This window comes from Panthera pardus, unplaced genomic scaffold (genome assembly GCF_024362965.1).
Source record: "Panthera pardus isolate Hobbes unplaced genomic scaffold, ASM2436296v1 HiC_scaffold_13, whole genome shotgun sequence".
Lineage (NCBI taxonomy): Eukaryota > Metazoa > Chordata > Mammalia > Carnivora > Felidae > Panthera > Panthera pardus.
Genome location: NW_026526688.1, coordinates 201,653,807 through 201,677,205, shown reverse-complemented (window position 1 = coordinate 201,677,205; position 23,399 = coordinate 201,653,807). Strand labels below are relative to the sequence as shown.

Genomic DNA, 23,399 nt, shown 5'->3' with positions numbered 1-23,399 from the left:
TTTAAAACGACAGTGGACACGCTCTGTTTCTAAGGCATGACCACGGAGCATCCAGCTTTGTTCCCTCTCTGGGACTGGAGGATGTTGTTTGGCACGTGGAAGCTCCTAATAAGTACGCAGCCAGAGTCCTAAATGACACAGAGTAGCATTTCCCTAAGAAATACTCAGATAACACAAATGCATAAGGCAGTGTTGCAAAACAGAATGGCGTTAGATGTTTGAACAGTTGCACGAGGTGGAACTCGTACTCTCATAAACGCAGAATGCTGCGTGTACATTCCAGATGGCCACAGGAATATTTTTGGGTTTCTGACTGACATGAACACTCAGATTGGCTCTTTAGACGATCCCTGTCTTTCTTTCAATGATTGGTTAAACTCTTGGACTGGAGAGGATTTTTATCAACTACCAAAAGACTCTTATTTGGGCTTATTTTTAGTTCTATTATTATTCTTATTTATTTTAGAGGGAGAGACAATGAGGGGAGAGGGGCAGATGGAGAGAGAGAATTCCAAGGAGGCTCGATGCTCAGTGTGGAGCCCAACATGGGGCTCCGTCCCATGACCCTGGGATCATGACCTGAGTGGAAATCAAGAGGCGGATGTTCAACTGGCCACCCAGGCACCTGATGAACTTCTTTTTCCTTTTGTTATTCAAATCCTGTTTTGCTGTTTTCTCCCTTGTCTCTCCACCTGGTGCTGAGACCCCTTGGCTGCCATAACTTCAAGCCTACAGATGACCCCTTCCACTCAGGAAGATCCGTACATGCGATCTCCCTTGGATTCAGCTGCCTCTGCCTTCCTTCCAAAAGTCCCTAACCCCCACCCAACTTTAAAGTATATAATCCGTCGTCTGTCACAATCCCAGGGCAGCTCTTTTCTGCCCACGGTTCCTGTCCCCGTGCTTTAATACAACCACTTTCTTGGGGCGCCTCGGGGGGCTCAGTAGGTTAAGCGTCTGACTTTGGCTAAGGTCATGATCTCACGGTTCGTGAGTTCGAGCCCCGTGTCGGGCTCTGTGCTGACAGCTCGGAGCCTGGAGCCCGCTTCCAATTCTGTGTCTCCCCCTCTCTCGGCCCCTCCCATGCTCATGTTCTGTCTCTCAATAATAAATAAACGTTAAAAAAAAAAAAATACAACCACTTTTTTTGCACTGAAGCCATCTCAAGAATTCTTTCTTGGCCGTCAGCTCCGAACCGCAGCATTTTCCACATATCCCAACTAGAAGTCTGGTTTGGATGGGAGTAACAGCTTCACAACTGTGAAGACGCGTTGTCACGGAACAAATGAGAAGGTATTGCAACGTGCGGTGGGAACAGAGACAGACTTTCCAAGCGTCAGCTGAGCATCTCCACGAAAATCGCCCACCGGCATCTTAAATGTCACACATCTCAACACTGAACTTGTCATCCTTCTCTTCCCATCTTTCAGTTCCCTTTCAACGGAAACCTTCGGACCTCTTCCCTGTTCTCTGTGCGGTGAATTGCCAAATCCAGCTGACTCTGATGTGATTTGGTGTGATTCGGGATCCAGGAATGAAGGGTCAAGAGAGAATTCTTGAGATGTTTGTTATGCATTTAAAAAAAAAGAAAAAGAAAGTTTATTAAAGCTTGGGGACAGGGCCCACAAGCAGAAAGGGCTGCTGCCCTGGGATTGTCAGAGCAATTGAGTATATACTTTTAAGGCGGGGGTGGGGGGGGGGGGTACGGGTGTCAGGGATAAAGGGAGTTTCCCAAAAGACCTTCACGTGTTGAAGGTGACTCACAGATCCTGGAGGCCTGGCAAAGCTAAAGCGGTTTCTCTGCTAACAAAGGCCTTAACTTTGAAACCACGTGGAGTTCCTGGGGGAATGTCACGCTCTGCCTGCGTCAGGGATTTGTCCATGGGTTCCCGGCCAGAAGGACATTTGATTCTACCTACGTTTCCTCTGGCCTTTGAGCTCCACATCAGGTTCGAGCTCTATGAGGCAGGCTCCCATGCCCTGCGTGTCTTAGCTTGGACCTCCCTTCCCCCCACCCCCCCCCCCCCAAACAGCCCGAGACCAGGATTTGGGTGCAGGTGACCCGGCGGCAGGAGAGAGGCCCGGGGCAGCGAGGCGGGGGTGGGGGCAGAGCGCGGGGCTGCGGGCCGGGGCGCCGCTGCCGGGGGACGCTCGCGGGGACTGGGCAGCAGGCCGGGTCTGGAGCGGTCTCGGGCACCTGCTCCAGCTCGGTCACCGGAAAAGGCGCAGGCTCCGCCCGGGGGTGTCAGGCCGGCGCTCTGGAGTCGGCCCGGGGCCCCTGCACGTTAGGCAAACACCCCGATGCAGTTAGAGAGGGGCCGGGAGGAGCGCCCGCCCGCGCCCAGAGACCGCCCCGCCAGCCTCCGCCGCGCGCCGCCTTTTCGCTGAGCCCGGAGGGCGTGGGGGCGGCGCGGGGTGATGACGTCAGGGCCGGACGGTGGGCCGGAGGCGGTGCGCGCGCGCGGGCCAGGTCTTGCAAGCGCTCGCCCGCGGACGTGCGCGCGCTCCAGAGGGCATTTATTGGGGGCCCGCTGTGTGCGCTGGACCAGCTGCCGGGAGGGCGAGCGAGATCGAAGGTCGGACTCCGTGGGGCCGCGGGGCGCGCGTGGCAGGGGACGGAGTGCCTGGCCCGAGCTGGGCGGGCGGGGGGGGGGCGGTCATCCTTCTCTTCCCACGACCACTCTGCCCATCTTTCAGTTCCCTTTCAACGGAAACCTTCTAACTTCTTCCTTGTTCTCTATGCGGTGAATTGCCAAATCCAGTTGACTCTGATGTGATTTGATGGGATCCGGGATCCAGGAATGAAGGGTCAAGAAATTCTTGAGATGTTTGTTATGCATTTAAAAAAAAAAGAAAAAGAAAGGTTTATTAAAGCTTGGGGACAGGGCCCCCAAGCAGAAAGGGCTGCTGCCCTGGGATTGTCAGAGCAATTGAGTATATACTTTTAAGGCGGGGGTGGGGGTGGGGGTACGGGTGTCAGGGATAAAGGGAGTTTCCCAAAAGACCTTCATGTGTTGAAGGTGACGCACAGATCCTGGAGGCCTGGCAAAGCTAAAGCGGTTTCTCTGCTAACAAAGGCCTTAACTTTGAAACCACCTGAAGTTCCTGGGTGGGGTCGGCAGGTGCAAAGATCCTGGGACACAGTCCATTCCCGCGGTGGGTTGCTGGGGGCGAGACGGCAAGCGCTGGGGACCCGGCCGCTAAGCGTGCGAGACAGTTTGAGGAGTGTGGACGTTGCCCCCCCCGAGGTCACCACACAGCTGTCCCCTAAAGGGAGGATGATCACATCAGATCCGCATTTTAGAGTCACCTCTTGTGCCCCCCAGAGGAAAACTGAGCGAAGGCGGCTGTTGCTCTTGCAGTGATGCCCTGCCGGGGACTGCTCCAGTGCCCCTGTGAATTGCAGCAGCCTGGATACTAGACAGCAGACCAGCATTTCCGTGTGGTCACCCTGACACACAGAGAGGTGAGGCGACAGGCTGAGTTCACCCAACTCGGAAGCCGGCGCTGACTTGGGCATCTCAACGTCAGGCATTGTGGCTCCGGAATCCTTGGTTGGTAACAGCTGCACAATCTTGCGGTGATGTTGGTGACCACTGGTGGCATGGGGACCTAGGGATCTTACTGGCTGCTTTGGGTCATGGGATTTGAGACCGGGTGCGATACCAGCTGTGGATCTTGGGTGACTTCACGCCAACAAGCTCCAGTCTGCTCATCTGGAAAATTAAGAGTTGGAGAGTTAAGAGTACTGATAATACATGGCATCACCAGCACCGTTGACATCATGTAACTTTTTTTTTAAATTTTTTAATGTTTTATTTATTTTTGAGAGACAGAGGGAGACAGAGTATGACCAGGGGAGGGGCAGAGAGAGAGGGAGACACAGAATCAGAAACAGGCTCCAGGCTCCGAGCTGTCGGCACAGAGCCCGATGCGGGGCTCGAACTCACGCGAGATCACGCGAGATCATGACGTGAGCCGCAGTCGGCCGCTTAACCGACTGAGCCACCCAGGCGCCCCGAGATCATGTAACTTCTTAACACCCACCTGCACCCAGTGGTTGCTCAATGATTGGACAGTATTGTGATCGACTTAATAGTTGCAGAGGGAAATGATTCCATAGCCATTATAGAGGTGCAGTGGAGGGCTTGGTAACCAACTAGGTTTGGGGACAAGCAGAGAAGGGGAGTCCAGCGTGGCTCTCAGGTTTGATAGCTCCGGTAACCCGGGGGAACTGGCAGTGTGGACCTGGGTCTGCGGAAGGAAAGGCTGGGTCAGGGAGCCCTGGGTTTGAACATTCAGAGCTTGCGGAACTCTAGAACGTCAGAGGGGAGGGATGTCCAGGAAACTGCCAAATGAGTGTGGGGGTCTCGTTTCAGGTCTGTGAAGCCTCCTCCGTGCATCAGGGACAATCTCAGCAGGTATTGCAGAGTGAGAGTATAGCCGAGGCTGGGAGTCTGCAAGGAGCCAGAGGGGAGCAGGAAGGGACAGCGGTGTGGTGTCCTGGACCGCAGGGAGGGAGCACGAGGAGACAGGGATGCAGCCTGGACAGGGGGGTCGGGAAAGACCCAAGTTCCCCTTGGACTTTATAGCTTGTATTTTTGTGCACTTGGATTCTGCCACAGCTGTGCCTTACTTTCTTTTTGTTTTTAAATTTTTTTTTTTTAAACATTCATTTTTGAGAGAGAGAGAGAGAGAGAAACAGCATGAGCGGAGCAGGGGCGGAGAGAGAGGGCAACGCAGAATCCGAAGCAGGCTCCAGGCTCCGAGCCGTCAGCACAGACCCCGATGCGGGGCTCAAACTCAGGAAGGGCGAGATCATGACCTGAGCCGAAGTCGGGACGCTTAACCGACTGAGCCACCCAGGCGCCCTCGGTGCCTTACTTTCCAAAACAGTCTTGCTTTGTGGAGATCTAACTCAGCATGCAATCCGTCCATCTCAACTGTACAATTCAGTGCTGTATTTGCAGAGTTGTGCAACCATCACCCCTACGTAATTCCAGGATGTTTCTTCACTCCAAAAGAACCTTGGCCCCGTTAGGAGTCCCTTCCAGGCTCCTGGCAGCTGCCGATCCACTTTCTGTCTCTACGTACGTACCTGTGCTGAACGTGAACAGTTTGCATCAGTAGTCACGGCACGGATGACCTCCTGTGTGTGCCCTCTTTCCCTTAACATAACATCGCCCACGTTCATTAGTTCATCGTATTGTAGCAAAGAGCATTTCATCCTCTGGGAAGAAGACATTGTGTTTATCCATCCGTCAGTTGATGGATGTAGGAGTTGTTTCCTCTTTTGGGGGTATTATAAAAATGCTGTGAGCCTTCCGGCACACAGATTTGTGCGGATGTTTCATTTCTCTTGGGCGTATCCCTGGGAGCGGAGTTGCCGGGTCACATGGTGACCGTATATTTAAACTTTTGAAGGAGGTGGACGGGCTCTAATTTCTGCACGTCCTCATCCGTCCTTGTCATTTATCCCGTTGATCGTGGCCATCGTGGTGGCTATGATGTGCTGTCTTACTATGGTTCAGTTTGCCCTTCTCTGATGGGTCATGATATTGAGCGTCTTTCCATGTGCTCGTCGGCCATTGTAGTCTTTGGAGAAACTCTCTTTGAGGCCTTTCAGTTGGGTTATTTGTCTTCATCGCTAAGAGTCTTCGTACAGTCTGGGTACAAGTCCCTCACCAATACGTGATTTGCAAATAACTTCCATTCTCTGGTTTGTCTTTTCACTTACTCGTCGGCAGCCTTTGCAGCAGAAGATTTTATTTTTGTTTTTTGATGAAGTTTAAGTTAGCTACTTCTATAGCTTGTGCAAGAAGGCTTTGGCTCACCTCAGATTGTAAAGATTTACTCCTACATTTTCTTCTTAGAGGTTTTCGTGTTAACTTGTACATCTAAGTCTGTGTCCCTTCTGAGTTCAGTGGTGTGTGTGTGTGTGTGTGTGTGAGAGAGAGAGAGAGTTGGCCCTCATTCCTTTGCACGTGGACATTGGGGTGCTGGCACCGTTTGAGAAAAGACTGTTCCTTCCCCATGACGTTGTCTTGGCGTCCTTGTCCCAAAGCAGTTGACCCTACATTTCAGGGTTTACTTCCAGACTCTCAGTTCTGTTCTGTCCGTCTACACACATGTGACTTTCTGCCGACGCCGTGATGTTTTCATCACTGTCACTTCTCAGCAAGTCTTGGAATCAGGCAGAATGGATTCTCCAACTTTGCTCTTTTTCCAGACGGTTTTGTCTATCCCGGGTTCCTTAAATTTCCACATGGATCTTAGGATCAGCTTTTCAATTCCCGGAGAACAAAGCCAGTTGGGCTTTTGACTGGGGCCACAGGGGCTCTGCAGATCACTTGGGGAGTGTCGGCTTTGCGACGACATCAAGCCCTCTGACTCATGAATGAGGGGGGTGCCTTTCCGTTTATTCAGGTCTCAGGTTTCTTTCAAAAATGCTTTACACTTTTTTTTATTGAATTTATTGTTTTTGACGCTGTTGTAAGTTGACTTTTTTTCTTAATTGCATTTTGGAGTTATCGCTGGTATATGGAAATACAGTTGATTTTGTAGCCTGTAAACTGAGCGAACTAATTTGTTCTAATGGTTTTTTAGTGGGCTCCTTAGGATTTTCTATATACAAAATCATGTCATCTGCAGATAAGAGAGAGGTTTCTGATTAGCATGCTTTTGATTTCATTGTCTTGCGTAACTGCGGTGGCTAGAATGCCCAGCACTATGTTGGTTAGGAGAGGCGGAGCGGACATCCTCGTCTTGGTCCCGATGTTCAGAGAAAGGCGATGAATCCTTACTGAAGTGTGAGGGTAGCTGTGGGTATTTGTAGACACCTTTTACCAGGTGGGGGGAGTTTCCTCCTGTTTCCACTTTGTTGAGAATTTCTCACGAAAGGGTGCGCGATTTTGTCAGATGCTTTTCCGGCACACGTTGGCACAATCGTGAATGTCTGTCCTTTATTCTGCTGGCGTGGTGTCTTACCCTGATTGGCTTTCACATGTTGACCTGGCCTTAATTTCCTGCGGCACGACTCCCTTGTCTCCTGCTGGCTTCGTGGGTCACCCTGTTCCTGTCTTTTGGAAAACACTGTGGACACGGCATTTTTCTTTAAATGTTTGCTACAATTCACAATTGAAGCCCTGTGGCTTTTCTTTGTGGGCAGTCTATTGATTTTTTTTTTCACATTTATTTATTTTTGAGAGACAGAGCACAAGTGGGGGAGGGGCAGAGAGAGAGGGAGACGCAGAAGCTGAAGCAGGCTCCGGGCTCTGAGCCATCAGCACAGAGCCTGATGTGGGGCTTGAACTTATGAGCCACGAGATCATGACCCGAACCAAAGTCGAACACTCAACCAACTGAGCTACCCAGGCACCCCTCCCTTTTGAAAAATTTTTTTTTAATGTTTATTTATTTTTGACAGCACGAGCTGGGGAAGGGCAGAGAGAGAGAGAGGGAGAGAGGGAGACACGGAACCCGAAGCGGGCTCCAGGCTCTGAGCTGTCAGCACAGAGCCCGACGCGGAGCTCGAACCCACGAACCGGGAGATCATGACCTGAGCCCAAGTCGGACGCTCAACCGACTGAGCCACCGGGTGCCCCAGAATCATTGTTGTTTCCTTAGGCTCGGTAGTAATGTCCCCTTTTGGATTGGCTCAACCTAGCTAAAAGTTTGTCAATTCTGTCAGTCTTTCCGGAGAACCAGCCTTTTGTCGGTTTTCTCTGTTGCTCTCCTCTTTTCTGTTCTGGTGATTCACCGTCTTCACCGTCTAACGTCTGCTTGCGTTTGGTTTAGTTTGTGCTGATGCTTCTCCATCACAAGGTGGCGCCTGTGGAGGGGGACTCGGGCTTGGGAGCTGCCCTTCTGCAGCCCCGGGAGCCCCAGAAAGTGCCGGCTGAGCTTCAGGTTCTCCATCCCTCAGCAGGGACGTGAACGTGGGCTCGCGCTTTGGGGGAGGGTTCCAGAAGAGACGGTCCACAGAGGGCACGGTCCCCGACAGCCACGCGGGCGCTCAGAAGGCCCCGTCCCACTTTGCCCCTCTCACGTGGAAACAAACACACGAGGTTGTTTCATCAAGAGATTTGTTTCATCAAGTTCCCGTTTGCTTCTGGGCAAAATTGAGCAACTCGGAACCCAGCGTCCTAGATGGCGTCCACCGGGGCGGGGGAGGGGGCGGGGGTGTCCACGCCCGGGACTCCACTCTCCCGCCGCTCCTCGAATCCAGTGGGAATCCACGGCGGGAAAGGAGCAGTCCTCTGAGAAGACCCGGGAGGATTGTTTGGTCAGGAGGGCTGGGCTGCAAGGTGCCCGCTTCGTGGGTGGGAAGCCACATGTGTGTCCGTCGGGAGAGTTCAGGGCAAAAGGCTGTGTTCAAAGGCTCTCTGGCAGGTGTCCCGTGCCCTGGCGGGCCGTCCTGTGCGGCCAGAGTGGACTGGCCGGTGTTGGCCGGACTCCAGAGGGCGGCCTCCCGGACCGCGGGGTCGATGGCCTTCGGGGGTGGGTCCGGTGGCCCCGAGAGGGCGAGGCGTCCTCTGGCCTCAGCTGCCCGGGGCTGCCTCCTGACCTTCTCTCTGGGGAAGGGGGGCACGAGGTCTCGGGCGGTGACCGTCTCTTGCCGGCCCTTCCGAGTCCGTCTGTGTCTGTCCCGCCTGTCGCGCCGCTGCGGGCGGCCGAGCGGGCACCGCGGCCGACTCCGGTGTCCGCGTCTCCCACAGGCTGACGCGGTGCGATGGCGGCCCCGTCGGAAGGCGACGCTGCCTCCCTGCTGCCGGACCTGCCCGGGGGACCCCTGCAGGCCTACCGCGCCCGCGCCTCCTTCTGCTGGAAGGAGCTGGCGCTGTTCCTGGAAGGCGAGGACATGCTGCGCCTGAAGGTGAGGCTCTGGGCAGCATGCCGGGCATCTGGCTCGCGGGCACAGGGGGCCCTGCGGCCCCTAAGGACCCTAAACACCCTAGCTGGCCCCCGGCCTGGCCCGTGTCCTCGGAGGCCCCCCCCCCCCACCCCGGGCGAACACAGGTTGGTTAAGCTTCTGAGGCCTCAGGTCCCCGTGCCCGCGGCCGGAGGGGCCTTCGTCCGCCCCGGGGTTGCAGGGGTCGCCCGTGTCCCGCGGCACCAGTGGCCTCTGGAAGAGCTGGAGCGAGAGCGCGGCGCGCGGCCATCCTTCGCCTTCGAGCCGGCCGTTCCCGTCTCCCGCGTTTCCAGAAGAGCATCTTCTCGGCCCTGGAGGACGACCCCCTGTTCGCCCGCTCCCGCGGCCACGAGCTCTCCCTGGAGAAGCACCGAGAGCTGACCTTCCTCCGCTGCAAGCGGGTCTTGGGGCGCGCCCTCCTCCGCGTGGAGGACATGGTGCGGAACCCGCTGTCCGTGCTGACGCTGATCACCTGCCTGGGCACGTACGACTGGTCCCTGGCTCAGAAGTTCCTGCTGCACTTGCTGGTGAGTGGGCGGCGAGGAGGCCAAGGGGATCGAGCCCTTCACGCCCCACGTGAGGCGGGGGAGGGCGCCGTCCGGGGCCGGCGGGAGGAGGAGGTGCAAGAGAGGGTCCTCAGCGCACGAGAGGCAGACGCTGCCCGCGGGGAGTGGCGGCGGCTGGTGTTTGCTCGCTCGTAGGGTTTCGTGGGGTGTGTGTGTCTGGGGGAGGTTTCTTTAAGAGATCACTTTCTTGGGGCTTGAACTCGCGACGCTGAGACCGAGAGTCACGTGCTGTTTGTACCCATGGAGCCAGCCAGCCGTTGCTCTCTTAAGAGATTTCTAGAAAATAATATAGGAGGGGCGCCTGGGGGGCTCAGTCAGTTGAGTGTCCGACTTCGGCTCAGGTCATGATCTCACAGTCTGTGAGTTCGAGCCCCGCGTCGGGCTCTGTGCTGACAGCTCGGAGCCTGGAGCCTGCTTCGGATTCTGTGTCTCCCTCTCTCTCTGCCCCTCCCCCTGCTGACACTCTGTCTCTGTCTCTGTCTCTCTCTCTCTCTCAAAAATAAAAAAATAATATAGGAAACAAAACCAGAGATTAGAATGTGTGGGCAGATCTTGTGATGTTTGAGGGAGAAGTCCAGCTTCTTCCAGCTGTGTGTGCAAATTTGCATACGTGAGTCCTCGACGGGAGTGCCATGCAGTGAAAACCCCAGAAGAGAAGGAGCTTTGGGGGACTCTTTTGCTTTTATGCCAAAAAAACTTAAAAGAACCCCCCCCCAAAAGCCAAAAACAAGAAGGGAAGGGAAAGCAGGTCTGGGGAGACGCCAGCGCCCCCGTCGGCACACGGGTGGAGGTGGGGAGGTGTGTGCGGCTGGGTGGGACGTGTGGCCCGTGTGCACCCTTTTCCCTCCTCTCCCCTGTCCCCTGCCGTCTCCCCCTGTCCGCGGCCCCTGGGGACCTCCTGAAGGCATCTGAAGTGTGAAGTGCTTCTGCTGAGCGTACCAGACACGGATTCCATCCCCCCCCCCCCCCCCCCCCCGCTTCCCTGCCACGAGTGTCAAAGCGCGTGTGGCTCCTGAGGCCCCGGGACCTCAGGACTCCTTGACGGCCACCGGTTTCTCTGATGATTCTATATTTTCAGGTTTTTGGATTCGCAATTTACAAGTCTGGTTCCGAAAGACATTTAGAATACCTTCCCAAGATCCTCAGCATGGAGGTGAGCTCAGAGTCCCGGCAGACCGTGAGCCCGTGGTCCCCAGATGTCTCTGCAAAGGGCCGCGTGCCAGAGGAGGTTCCGGGGGGCCGTGTGTGCCGAAACCCCAGCACCCGGTGCATTTAGCTTGTTGCCGTCGAAGCGAGGCCTTCCCTTTCCTTCCACGGCCCTGGCAAGGCGGCTGTCACCTCACCTACCCCGCCGTCCTCACAGGCTGGGGGACGTGGTGTCCCTAACACCCTGGTGGGTCAGGCGGGGGAGTGGGGATTTAGCGCTTTGACCTGGGGTTTTGTCCTTCAAGGAAGGACAGCAGCGGGTCCCTCCTGGAACCTTTCTTGCCTTACATTGTTTTGTGCTCCCGCGTTAGATTTTTGGATGTTTTGCTGTGACTGAAGTAAGTCACGGGAGTAACGCCAAGGCCATCAGAACGACCGCTCACTACGACCCCGCCACGGAGGTAGGTGTTACGTGCGCGTCGCGTGTGATGCAGTGTCCTTACGCCCAGAAACCCGTCTTTAGACCCGTGTGCTTCTACCGTGCACACGGAGACCCCTCACCCGGGAGGGTGGCGGCTCCTGGGGGGAGAGGTTCCTTTCTTTGTTCACCTGCCTGCTGGGGTTTGGACGCGGCCCGGATCGTTTACAAAACCAACAGCGTGAAGAAGACTCTCCCCGGCGCTGGTCTTTGCTGGCTGCCCCTGCCCCCTGTGTGTGCCAGGCTCCGCCGGCCGGGGCCTGCCTCGTCCACTCCTGCCCCCGTGTCTGGCCCCTCCGGCCCCACCGCCCTCCTGCATCCCGTGGCCCGCGTGCAGACGTGTGTGGCGTTTGCGCCGTTGGCCGCTGCCTCCCGTGTCCGCATCTCCGTCTAGCACGTCCCTGTGCAGGTGTCGGTCGCAGCACGGTGCGGTCGCGGGCTTTGTCCTCGCTCTCGGGGAGACACGTGTCCGCAAATGGGGTCGTGATTTATCGGGTGGCTGGTGGCGCAGAGGGAAGGGAGGGCAGGGAGAGGATGGGGCGCACGGGTCGGGAAGCTTCCGCCCGTGGCCTCCGTGCTGTGCCGCTCCCACCCCCCGGCCCCTCTCCCACCGCCGGGTCAGTCTCGTCCGCTCCTCCGAGGACCGCGGTCCCCGCTGCTTGTTCTGCACCTGCCCCAGTGTTCCAGGAGCCCTTCGCCTGCCCCTTGTCGGTAGTGTGGTTTGCAAGAGTCCGTGTAACGGAAAGTAAAGCCCTGTGCTTGTGTATTTGCTTCTCATTCCTTCCTTCATGCGTTCAGTGATGTGGGCTCCGTGCACACTGTGTGCTGAGGGGCTGTGTGCCAGCAGAGCAGAGCCATGAAGCCGAGGGGGGCTGAGGCGGGGTAGGGCAGGGCCAAGGGGAAGGCGGTCGTGGTGCAGTGCCCGTGGTCCCGTGTGCCGGAGAACGGCGGGCAGAGAGCCGTCAGCGACAGCCCTCTTGGGTTTTCTATTGGCCTTTCAGCCACCAGGTACCTCTATCCGAACCCAGGTTTTGCTGGCCCGGCCCCGTCTCTTTTCTCTGCCCCCTGGTGCCGAGGGCTCTCCGTGCTAAGTGGGGAGGCGGAGAGGGCAGATCCCACGTGGCCTGGGGGCCTGGGCGAAGCCTGGCCGTCCATGGGGCGGCCTGCTTCTGACCTGCTTCCTCTCGGCACCCGTACTTCAGTGAGCGTGACGTCGCAGCGGGGGAGATCGGGAGCCCGAAGTCCTCTGTGGGCCGCTGGTCGGGCACCTGCTACGTGCCGGGCACTGCTTTCAGGGACCGGGCAGCTAGCGGTGAACGTGACACGTGAATCTTTGCTCTGGGGGATCCCTCGTGCCGGAGCAGAGACACGGACGGACAGCCGGAAGAAGTTAGGTGTGCCAGGGGGCCATGGAGACCTGGAGGGGACGGTGGCGGTACGCCACATGCAGGGAGGACGCCTGCAGAGGGGGGAGCAGAGGGGGGACTCCAGTCCCCCATCCCCCCGCTTTTCTTCAGCGGGGCGTCAACATCTGCGAGGTAGTCACACGGTGCGCTTGGAGGCCGTGACCCCGTGCACACCGCTGGGCGGCACGAGGGGGTTCCCCGTGTGCCCTTCACAGCTTCCCACCTGCGGGGAGAAGGACACCCGCGGGGTCTGCCCGCAGTGGCCTGCAGGTTACAGGGGAGGCAGCTCGCCGTCGGACTCTGGCTTTGTCCAGCTGTCAAGCCCCCCGCCCAACCCTGGAATCGCTCACAGGCTCCCCTACCCCACCCGACTCATGGACCCTCCCGGCCCCCAGCCAGGGCCCCCGCCCCGTGTCTCCCCTGCTCGTCTCCTGCCTTGCTGAATACCCGGCGAGCCTCCCGGCCCCTCCCGTGACCCCCGGCTTCACTCACCCTGATGTCTTGAGGTGCCTTGTGCTCCTGGGCACGTGGCCCTCATGGAGCTCGTAGGCGGGGGGAGACCGTGGGAAAAGAAGGTCTGTCGCTGGTCAGAGCCCAGGGAGGGGTCAGGGAGGAGCGCACAGAGGAGGGGCCGCGGAAGACGAGCGTCGCGGTGACCGCTCCCCGGGCACCGGCCGGCTTCCGGAGAAGTTGGCGTATGTTTCACCGTCCGACCCCGGAGTGGTTTTCCGTACCGGTGTCTTCGTTAAGTCACAACACCCAGGGATCCGCTCCGTGTACGGGTCCCCCCTCGTGCCACACGGGAGCTAAAGCGTTCGCTCGGTTCTGCTCTTCTTCGGGGACTTTGAGCAGAGAACGTGGGATTCTGCACGTGTTTGGCGTGTTCGTTGGAACTTGGACTACGGCTCTAACCTTCTTTTTCCCCTCGCGCAGGAGTTCATCCTACATTCCCCGGACTTCGAGGCCGCCAAATTCTGGGTCGGCAACATGGGCAAGACGGCCACCCACGCCGTGGTGTTTGCCCAGCTGTACACGCCCGGGGGCCGCTGCCACGGCCTGCACTCCTTCTTGGTGCAGGTGAGGGGGCTCTCGGCGGGGAGGTCTCACCCACGGGCGCTTGGCTTCACCGGCAGGCGCCTTCATCGCAGCTGGGGCGGGGGCGCCCCTGGCTTCCAGTGAGCACACCGCAAGGACGCGGTGGACGCCCTGTAACGCACAGGACGGCCCGCCCACCCCCAAGAGGCAATTATCCGGCCCCCGATGGCGGTGGGCCGGGCTTGGTCAACCCTGGTCTAGACCTGAGGTCGTCTGAGGCAGAGTCGTCCTGTTCCTCCCGTGGCCACGTCGCCATCTTTCCAGACACTCTTCGCAAACCTGGGCTTCCCGGCCCCGCCTTCCTGCGGTTCTGACCCAGCACGTCCGATGTGGGCTCCCGTGCCGACGTAAAGTCTGACTCCGGGGCCTTGACGTCTCCTGTTCCCGGGCCACACGCAGCAGCTACTGCCACGGGGGCGCCTGGGACCGATGACCAGGCCTGGGCTTCCTGCCTCCCTGGTGGGGCCTGTCTCCCGACCGCCCGGGGCGGCTGCGGTGTCCCTGAACCCGGAGCTTCCGGAAGCTCCTCCGGGCCTTCCTGTCCCGGCCACCTGGATCCTGACCGAAGCCCCGCTGCCCTGCACCCCAACCCCACTCTGGCATTCTTGTTAAGACCTTCCGGGTGAGGGGCCTCTCGGAAGAGAAGAAAGTAAGCCGCGTCCCTTTGTCCTCATTGAGGTGAAATTCAAGTAATACGAAGTGAACCGAAATTCAGGGGCCTTTGGTGCCTTCCCAGTGTCGGGCATCTGCACCCGTGTCTAGTCCTAAAGCGTTTCCGTCTCCGGGAGGGCGCCCCGCACCCTTCCTCGCCCCCCCCCCCCCCCCCGCCCCCGGCAACCGCTCGCCTGCTCTCTGCCTCCACGGATTCGCCTGCACTGGACGTTCCACACGCAAGGAACCCTCCAACGTGAACCTCTGTGCCTCAGCCTGTTTTCTGAAGGCCATCGACGTTGTCAGAACGTGCTCAGTATGTGTTAGAACTTCCGTGCTTTTTAAGGGGGGCGATAAGCCTTCGTGTGGATGGACCGCCGTTCGTGCACCTGGTTGCTGATGGGCATTCTGGCTGTTTCCACCTTGTTTCTGTCGTGAACGTTCACGAGCACCTGTCTGTCTGACCACGTGTTCTCCGTTCTCGGGGGTCCACACCCAGGAGCGCAAGTGCCGGGTCCTGGGGTGATTCCGTGTTTAACTGTTGGAGGAACTGCTGTACTGCTTTCCACGGTTCTGCCAATTTATACTCCCATCGGTAGTGCGTGAGGGTTCAGATTTTCTCATATCCTCGCCAATACGTATCTTCCTTTTTTTCTTAAATACGCACACAAGTGGGCATGGTAGTATTTGTTTTTGTTTTTTAACATTTATTTATTTTGGAGAGAGACAGAGACAGGATGAGAGTGCGTTAGGGGCAGAGAGAGAGGGAGACGCAGAATCTGAAGCAGGCTCCGAGCTGTCAGCACAGAGCCCGACGCGGGGCTTGAGCTCACGAGCGGTGAGATCATGACCTGAGCTGAAGTCGGACGCTCAACCGACTGAGCCACCCAGGCGCCCCTGTTGTGCTTTTGATGTGCATTTCCTTTTCCTTTTTTTCTTTTTGGAGAGTGCGCACAGGGGAGAGGGGCAGAGGGAGAGAGAGAATCCCAAGCGAGCTCCACACTCAGCACGGAGCCCGACGGGGGCGGGGGGCGGGGGGAGGGGAGGCTCGATCCCACGACCCTGGGGTCATGACCTGAACTGCAGTCAGGAGTCAGACGGTCCACCGACTGAGCCACCCAGGCGCCTCTGGATTCCCATTTTCTTCATGACCAGTAATGCTGAACATCTTTTCGTGTGCCAGTTGGCCACGTGTATATTTTCTTTGCAGAAATGTCTGTTCAAGTCCCTTGCCCTGTGGAAATAAGCCAAGACCTCCCTTATGGGAAAGGCAAAGGTTGTGTGCTGCCTGGAGGGGGAGGTTTGGCCACTGTCCCTTGGGAGGTTGGGGCAGTGACTGCGTCTGGCCGGGGGAGTGGGCTTGGTTTTCTCAGGCTGGTCCCGGGCTGGCAGCAGGACAAGAGGAGAAGCTGTTAGCATCCTGCCAAGCTAAGTGACCCCATCTCTAACCGACCGTCACAGGCGTCTTGCTTGGCCGCCTGCACTGTTTGCTGTGGGTTATGGGTCAGAGCTCCAGTGTCACTGGTCGGGAGGCCGTCCATCGGTGCCATACATTCAGTCTCTTTCAGTCTCTTTTCTTTTCTTTTTTTGAGTTTGTTTATTTTGAGAGAGAGAGAGAGAATGTGAGTGCGTGCAGGCAGGAGAGGAGCAGAGAGAGAGGATCCCAGGCAGGCTCTGCACCGTCAGCACCGAGCCCGGGGATCGTGACCCGAGCCGAAATCGGGAGTCGGATGCTCCACTGGCTGAGCCCCCCAGGTGCCCTCGGTGCATTTCTGAAGTGGGCGGTTTGTCTCTGTTGTTGGGGTCGGAGAGCTCTCCGCACGTCCCGGAGGCCGACCCCTTATCCGGTAGGTGGTTGTCTCCCGTTCCGTAGGTCGTCGTCCCATTTTCTTGTTCGTGTCCTTGGAGGCGCAAAGGGTTTTAATTCCAGCCCCTTTTTCCCTTGTTGCTCGTGTCCTTATTTTCCAATTCACATCGGAGCCACTGCAGACCAGGTTCACCTCAGGCCGCCCCCTGCTGTTTCTGGGTGTGTGTGTTTGTACCCGACGTGAACTTCTAGGGGGAAACTGGCTAGCTTTCGGCCCTGTTCAGTCTTTCTGTGCCGTGGTCGAGAGCGCCGTGGTGTTTTAGACTCTTTACGCACCGTGCTCTAGGGACTCAGCAGGGCTGTGTCGTGCCTCCATCCAGGGGAGCATTTCTGAGGCCGAGTGTGCGTCAGGCCGGGGCTCGCGGGGGGTGGGGCGGGGCGGGGGGGCGCTTCCCTGTCCCCGTGGAGGGAGAGAGCCTGAAAGGAGTGATCACAAGACTCTTCTAGGGTTGTGACGCACCTCACAGGTCGCCGCCGACGCGGCGCGATTTGTCGCAGGTTGGTTCTATACCAGGCGGGGAGCCTTCGCAGATTGTGGCAATGCGATACGGAAATCCACGCGATGAGGTTTATTCGAGGAGTTTGACATTAACGCGTTCTGCCGTGGACTCAAGTCCGCCTCCTTTCCTTCACTGGGAGGTCAGCGCGGTATTTGGGGCCACCGCACCATCGTAGATTTCCCCGTGAACCGGAACCCACCCTGGCGGTATTTTTCTGTGCGATGACCCGAAACGCACCGGCTTGTTTTCTTTTAGTGCCTCTTCTCTCCATGTGCGCTTTCTTACCAGCGATTTTCTATTTTAAAATGTTATAAAAGGGTAGCGTCTGAACTGTCACTGGGTCTTACCGAAGAGTCGGAAGGGGGAAGAGCGTTTGCGTTGGGGGTTCAGCCTTCGTTGTCCCCAAAATACCGTTATCGTGATGACCAGTGTAGGCAGAAGAGTGTTCCTCTAAAATAAAAGTTCCCAATAGTGCAGGCTCAGTATTCCCGCTCCCAGATGCTGTTGACCTTCGGGCTGGGTGATCCTCTTGGGGTGGGGCCGACCCGTGCGCTGGATGCCTGGGGCGCCCTCTGGGAGGGACAGCCGGCCGGCCTCAGGCGCCCTCGTCCCCGGCGGTCGGGGGGAGGGTGCCGGCTCACAGCGGGTGCGGAATCGCCCCCGTGAAGGTGTTCAGGGGGGACGCTCCGTGTCCCTGCACGGAGCTCGCACAGTGAGAACTGTCGGCTCGCCGCACCTGTACTTAGGGAAGCGTGTTTACCGGTCGCCCAAAGCCAATCTGGGGGTGGTTCTCCCCCCGCACGTAGGTGCACGGCCATCTTGTCATTCGCTACAGCCCGGCGCCAGCCCGGTGGCCGACTTGAACGTGACATGGGTGTTCCGGACGGCCTCCAGGCTGCGAGGACTCCTCAGCTGCTGGCCCGGCACCGTTGTAGCCAAATGGCACGAACCGGGGCCTTAAAACAGCAGGCGGTTACGGTCCGGGAGGCCGGCAGTCTGAGATCCGTGTCGAACCCCCCACCCCCCGCCAGGTTCTAGGGGACATCTTGTTCCTGCCTCGTCCCAGCCCCTGGTGGCCGCACCCTCTTCTCCCCACGTCCTCCCCTCCTCTGTCTCTTACAGGACACTTGTCATTGGACTTGGGGCCCAGCTGGGTCATCCGGGACCCCCTCGTCTCCAGATCCTTCACTTAATTAGAGTCGCAAAGATCCCAGACGAGGTCACGTTTCTGAAGGGCACCACTTACCCCCTGCAGATACACGAAGGGAGCCCACGGCTTAGTCACCGGGGTTTTGTAACGTCTTCTTGAGATTTTTGTGTGGTCCTAACAGCTGCCGTTTGCGGCTTTCTGTGTCTCGTACAGATCCGGAACCCCAAGACCCTTCTTCCCATGCCGGGGGTGATGGTTGGCGACATAGGGAAGAAGCTTGGGCTGAACGGCATCGACAACGGGTGAGTGTGTGCCCGGCCCCGATGGCCGCGGTCTCCTCTGCAGGGTCATTAACCTGAGGGTGCTTGCTCGGCTCTCTGGTGCCTGCTGATTCCAGCTTGGGAGCCCCCAGGACCCTCAGTGCTGTCCTCACCCTCCCGGCCGCCTGTGGGGCCAGGAAAGCGTGCTGGGACGCACACGTCACCTGTCACTTGAGAGCTGTGTCACATACACACCCTGTGTCACACCCTCTCTCACATGCACACAGATCGTGTCCAATGCACCCTGTGTCCCACGTACCCCGTGTCATATACACATCGTGCTGCACACACTCTGGGGTCACACAGCCCCTGTCACGCCCACACCCGCGGGCTGGCCACCATCTGTTTCTGGAACAGATTTTGTGGTCCGCACATGCCCAGACGAGAGTGTGTGAGATTGTGCTTTCGGTCGAACTCCAGCAAATTCTTGCACAAGTAGAAATGTGGCTCAGCCTTGTTCCAGCTCCTGTGGCACGACAGGGGAAGATTTTCCACTCCTTAAAAAGGGCGCTTGGAGTTTTCAGTCGTGCTCGAAGAAGCATTCCTCAGCTTTCAAGCAAGAAGCTGGAGCTCTCTGGGGGTGCTGGCGCCCAGTCTGCTCTTAAAAGGTGGATGGCTGCCCTCACTGCCCTGGGGGGGGCCCCGTCTGGGCCTCGTCTGGGCCCCCCGCGGCCTCCACCACGCCCGGTCGGAGCCACCCCACGAGGCCCGGACAAGGCGGCCGATCCCGGCAGGGCCTCAGAGTCTCCCAGCGGGGCCCGTCTGCCGCTCCCCTTCGTCTCGTGCTCGGGAGGGCGGCCCGCGGAGGTTGGAGGTCCCCAGGGGCCGAGCATCCCTCACCTGCAGATCCCCTGGGCGCCTCCTAAGGAATTTGGGAGGGGGCCCCTCCCGCCCGCCCTGCGCACAGCCCCGGGGGTCCTGGAAGGCCGGCCTGGACGCGGGGAGTGGCGTAGAGATCAGCGGCACCCAGGGGACAGCGCGTCACCTGCTGTCGGCCCGCCTCGTGGCTCTCTCAGCATCCGCCAGGTGCCAGGCCCGATGGCCCCGTCATAAGAGGGTGAATCGGACCCACAGAAACTGGCACCGAGAAGTAGGTGGCTGAGCAAGGACGTGGACAGCAGGCAGTCACTGCAGAGTGGGGCCGCCCTGCAGTGGTGCAGGGAGAGGGCCGGTACCCCCTGCAGGGGGGGTGAGAGGAGAGTCCTGATGGGCCTCTGGAGGGGGTGGCGGGCTCTGAGGGCTGCCTGCGCGGGGACCACGGGAGAGCCTGGCCTGTTTGAGGGTCACGGCGGGTGCCCCCCGGCTCTCGGCAGGGCCCCTGTCTGAGGGCTCCCCACATCTCTCTGAGGGGCTGGGGGCTTGAAGGGACTTGTGCGGGGCGTCCCCGTTCCGGTCAGCAGTTTGGAAAGGCCCGTGCTCCCGCGTGCAGGACAGACTGAGGACGTGGCCCGGCAGAGAGCCCAGCGGTGGTTGTGTCAGTGAGCCAGGCCGGAGGGGGTGGGCGCTAGACGAAGACGGACGGAGGGAGGGGGTGGCCAGGACCCTGCTTGGGCGGAACTGGCACCCTGCTCCCCTCTGGCTCGATGACGCCATGCTTTAAACCGCCGTCTCCCGTGGGTGAGCCAGAGAGCGTTCTGGATGGCACTCAAAGTGCTCTTGGTCATGAGATCGGTCGCCGTGGGAGCTCTCGGTATTCACAAGGTGGTTTGGGGTTTTTGTTCGGGTTATGGAACATCCAGTCCTCTGCCTGACCTTGTCCCTTAGACAAGGGAATAGGCTTTCCCAACCTGACAGCAATAAAAAATAGCTTCCCTAAGTGACGTGGGAGTGAGTTGGCTCTTCTCAGCGTTTCGGAAGAAACGGATTTGTTTGCTTTTGGATCACTGATACGGTAACGGTGTTCGTTTGTGTCACACGAGAGTTCAAAACCTTAGTTTGTTCATTTTTCACATCGTATCGTGGATTCTGGTATGAAATTGAAGGGTGAGAACCTGAAAAAAGTCAGTCGTCTCCTTTTTTCTTGACCGACCAGCTTTGTCCCAGCAGCGTCAGGAACCTGGCTCATGATTCCCAGTATGTGGCCATTGTTTTGGCCCAGAGCCCCGCCTCACGCACACCACATTTTTTCATTTAACCTTTTTAAAAAAACATTTTCTTGGGGCGCCTGGGTGGCTCAGTCGGTTAAGCGGCCGACTTCGGCTCAGGTCGTGATCTCACAATTCGTGAGTTCGAGCCCCACGTCAGGCTCTGTGCTGACAGCTCGGAGCCTGAAGCCTGTTTCAGATTCTGTGTTTCCCTCTCTCTGACCCTCCCCCATTCATGCTCTGTCTCTCTCTGTCTCAAAAATAAATAAACATTAAAAAAATTTAAAAAGAAAAAAAAGAAAAAAAACCATTTTCTTTTAATGTTTATTTACTTTTGAGACAGAGACAGTGAGAGCAGGAGAGGGGCAGAGAGAGATGGAGACAGGATCCAAAGCAGGCTCCAGGCTCTGAGCCGTCAGCACAGAGCCCGACTCGGGGCTCGAACTGTGAGATTGTGACCCGAGCTGAAGTCAGACACTTAAGCGACTGAGCCACCCATGCAGCCTCTATTGAAGCTTTTTAGCTAGAAAAACTCGTTGAAATTTCCTGTCTCTGTTATCTTCTCCCATTTTCTTTTTCTTTGGGGGATTGGCACCCTTTTGGCTTTCCTTTGCCCTTACTTGACTGGGTTTCTGGAAGGAGAGGAGACTGATGCCAGGGCCAGAGCCCCGTGTCACCAGAAGTCCTGCCATATCTCCCCACAGATTTGCCATGTTCCACAAGGTGAGAATTCCTCGCCGAGCCCTCCTGAACCAGACTGGAGACGTCACCCCCGAGGGTACCTACGTCACCCCCTTTAAGGTACAGGTGTCTCCAGGTGGGGAAGCTCGCGGGTGGAAGGCCCTCTGCTGCACAGGACGCTCCCGGGGCTTGCCCGGAGACCCGCCCCAGCTGGGTTGGCCAGTAGCAAACCCGCTCGGTTCAGGTTCCAGTGTCACCAACAAGGAAGGCGGCACTTGGGTCCCCTGCACCCCCAGGGCATGATGCCAGACGCTGCTCACCCCCCCAGCCCTCCAGGGCTGCTCAGGGAGGCTGCCCCCTGTTGGTGCTGTTCCCCCAAAGGGTTTAAGGGCGTGTGGCGGCCATCCCAAATGGGGGTGACAGTGTTCTCTGGTGTCCGGGGCTCACCACATCCCGGAGTCCTTTGAGTGATAGACACACGGTGGTCACGGACACACTGGAGCAGTTGGTCGCCTCCCGGTGTCTGAGGTCAGGTGGGCCCGTCGGAGGAGGACTCTGTCCAAGGACACGCACCGCCTGACTGGAGTCGGGACGGCAGGATTGGAAGGAAGCGTGGCACGGGCGCTAGGGACGAGAAGTCAGCACGACACCAGAGTCTCTTCGAAACGGAAAGAGTAACATCAACCGTTCGCTAGACGCTAACCAGACGGCGAAGGAACGGAAGGCACACGAGGAGGGGACGAACCGAGCAGGTGCGGGTCAGAGGCTGGGAGGCCCGAGGGAGGGGTCCGCGGAAGGCGCAGCAGAGGCCAAAGCAGCGCGAGAGGAGGCAAGTGTGGGAGCAGCAGGGGCGAAGAGCGTCCGAGGACGGGGAGAAGACCCGACCGAGGGCCCGTGCGGCACGCCGCAGAGACATGAGAACGTTTCCCAGAGATGCACCCGGGATCTCCGGAGAGGGCGCAGCTCTGGCTCCCACGGAGCGAAGCTCCCTGAGCCTCCGGGTTTCTGCGTGCGAGGAGGCGGCGGGGTGACCCCCAAAGTGTCGTGCGCGTGTGGGGTGTGGGGAACGCCCTCCGGCAGGCGCGGGCTCGCGAGGTGGCCACGCCGGTTCCACCGTGGGTGTGACTGCGGAAGAAAAGTCTAAAGAATGAAAGAAGCGAAGCCGGGAGAGGCGGCAAGAGGTGAGGGAGGTCGGGGTGCCCGGAGGAGTTAAGACTGGCAGCGGGATGTGCCCACGGCACCGCCACTGTGGGACACGGTGCTCGGGGCCCTGAGGTCTGCGGCGGATTGACACGATGCCGTGAGGCCGTTCGCGTCGTGAAAGAACACGTGAAAGGACGCCATCAGGAAGGTCGTCTTCCGCAGGGAGGGAGGATTCTGGGGCACCAGAGGTCACGGGAACGGGACGCTGGCACCAAGTGGCGACGCCTCGGCGCTGGGTCCCTGCTTCGTGCCGGGCGTGGCTAAGCCTTGGGGGGCTCCGGGCGGCTGGGGGTGGCGCCCTGTGGGGCACTCATCCCTCCTCCTGCAGCCGGAGGGTCCCTGCTGGGGGCCTTATGACACCTGCGCCTCCGCAGCCCGGCCCGCCCGGCGGTCCTGGCCTGGGGGTGCACGGCGGGGGGCGCCCAGGGAACCATCGGGCGCGGCCGTCTGCGTGCTGCTGTCCCCGAGGCCGCCGGGAGTCCCGCTCGCGCTCACCACGTGTGCTTTCTCTGTAGGACGCCAAGCAGCGCTTCGGGGCATCCCTGAACAACCTCTCCATGGGTCGGGCCATCATCGTGGCCATGTCCGTGGTGAACTTAAAGCTGGCCGTTTCCATAGCCCTTCGTTTCTCAGCCACGCGGCGTCAGTTCGGGCCGACAGACGAGGAGGAGGTACCGGTGCTCGAGTATCAGACGCAGGTACGGCTGTGGCGGGCGTCCCGGCCTGTCCCTCCTGTCGTGGGGGCACCTGCGGGTCTCTGAGCCGCTGCGCTCTGGCTGCTGGGGGGCCATCAGACCCCGTCAGGCAACGGTCAGGGCAACTGACGGGAAGGAGCCTGGCCGCTGGGCGGGAGGCTTCTCGAACCTGGGTTTTCGGGAAAAGGCGTGTGTGCGGTAGCCCGAATGAGGCCCTTGGAAGAAGCGTGTGCTGGTGAGGCTCCCGCGCGGTTGCGCGCAAAGCCTCCGCGGGGTCCGGCGGTGGCGGCTCGTCCCGGGCCCCACTCTCTGGCTCCCTCACCACGTCCCGAAGAAGCGACCCCGCGGGAACAATCCGCCGTGGCAGCCGGGCTCTCGGGCCGTTTGTGGTGACAGCATTTAGAGTAGCGGGAGGGATGCTCGTCCGGCCCGTCCTTGGGGGACGAGGTGGCCTGGATGCCAAAGGGGGCGCGGTTTTATCCCGGGAGCACGCGGTGCTTGTGCGGTATCCGCCCTTCTCCCGCCCGGCCTCCACGCTTCTCACACGCCTTCCTGGCGCACTTGGCCTTCACCGGGTGGGGCGCAGTCCCAGTTCACAGGTGGGGGCATCGAGGGTCAGACAGGGGGCTCCTGTCCGAGTCCGGCA

General features: G+C 58.8%; 1 protein-coding gene across 4 annotated transcripts in view; it reads left to right on the top strand.

Annotated features, from left to right (window-relative positions):
- The first annotated feature begins 2,454 nt into the window (after positions 1–2,454).
- The window catches only part of ACOX3 (acyl-CoA oxidase 3, pristanoyl), a 42,236-nt gene continuing 21,291 nt past the window's right edge, over positions 2,455–23,399 (top strand). For 3 of the 4 annotated variants that reach the window (XM_019453807.2, XM_019453806.2, XM_019453805.2), the window contains exons 1-9: positions 2,455–2,576; positions 8,718–8,875; positions 9,205–9,438; positions 10,556–10,630; positions 10,995–11,084; positions 13,441–13,584; positions 17,984–18,072; positions 20,879–20,975; positions 22,574–22,756. In XM_019453807.2, the coding sequence (XP_019309352.1) occupies positions 8,732–8,875; positions 9,205–9,438; positions 10,556–10,630; positions 10,995–11,084; positions 13,441–13,584; positions 17,984–18,072; positions 20,879–20,975; positions 22,574–22,756 (1,056 nt within the window). In that variant the 5' untranslated portion in view covers positions 2,455–2,576; positions 8,718–8,731. The remainder of the gene's footprint in view (positions 2,577–8,717; positions 8,876–9,204; positions 9,439–10,555; positions 10,631–10,994; positions 11,085–13,440; positions 13,585–17,983; positions 18,073–20,878; positions 20,976–22,573; positions 22,757–23,399) is intronic. The other variant, XM_019453808.2, reaches the window with a different exon arrangement.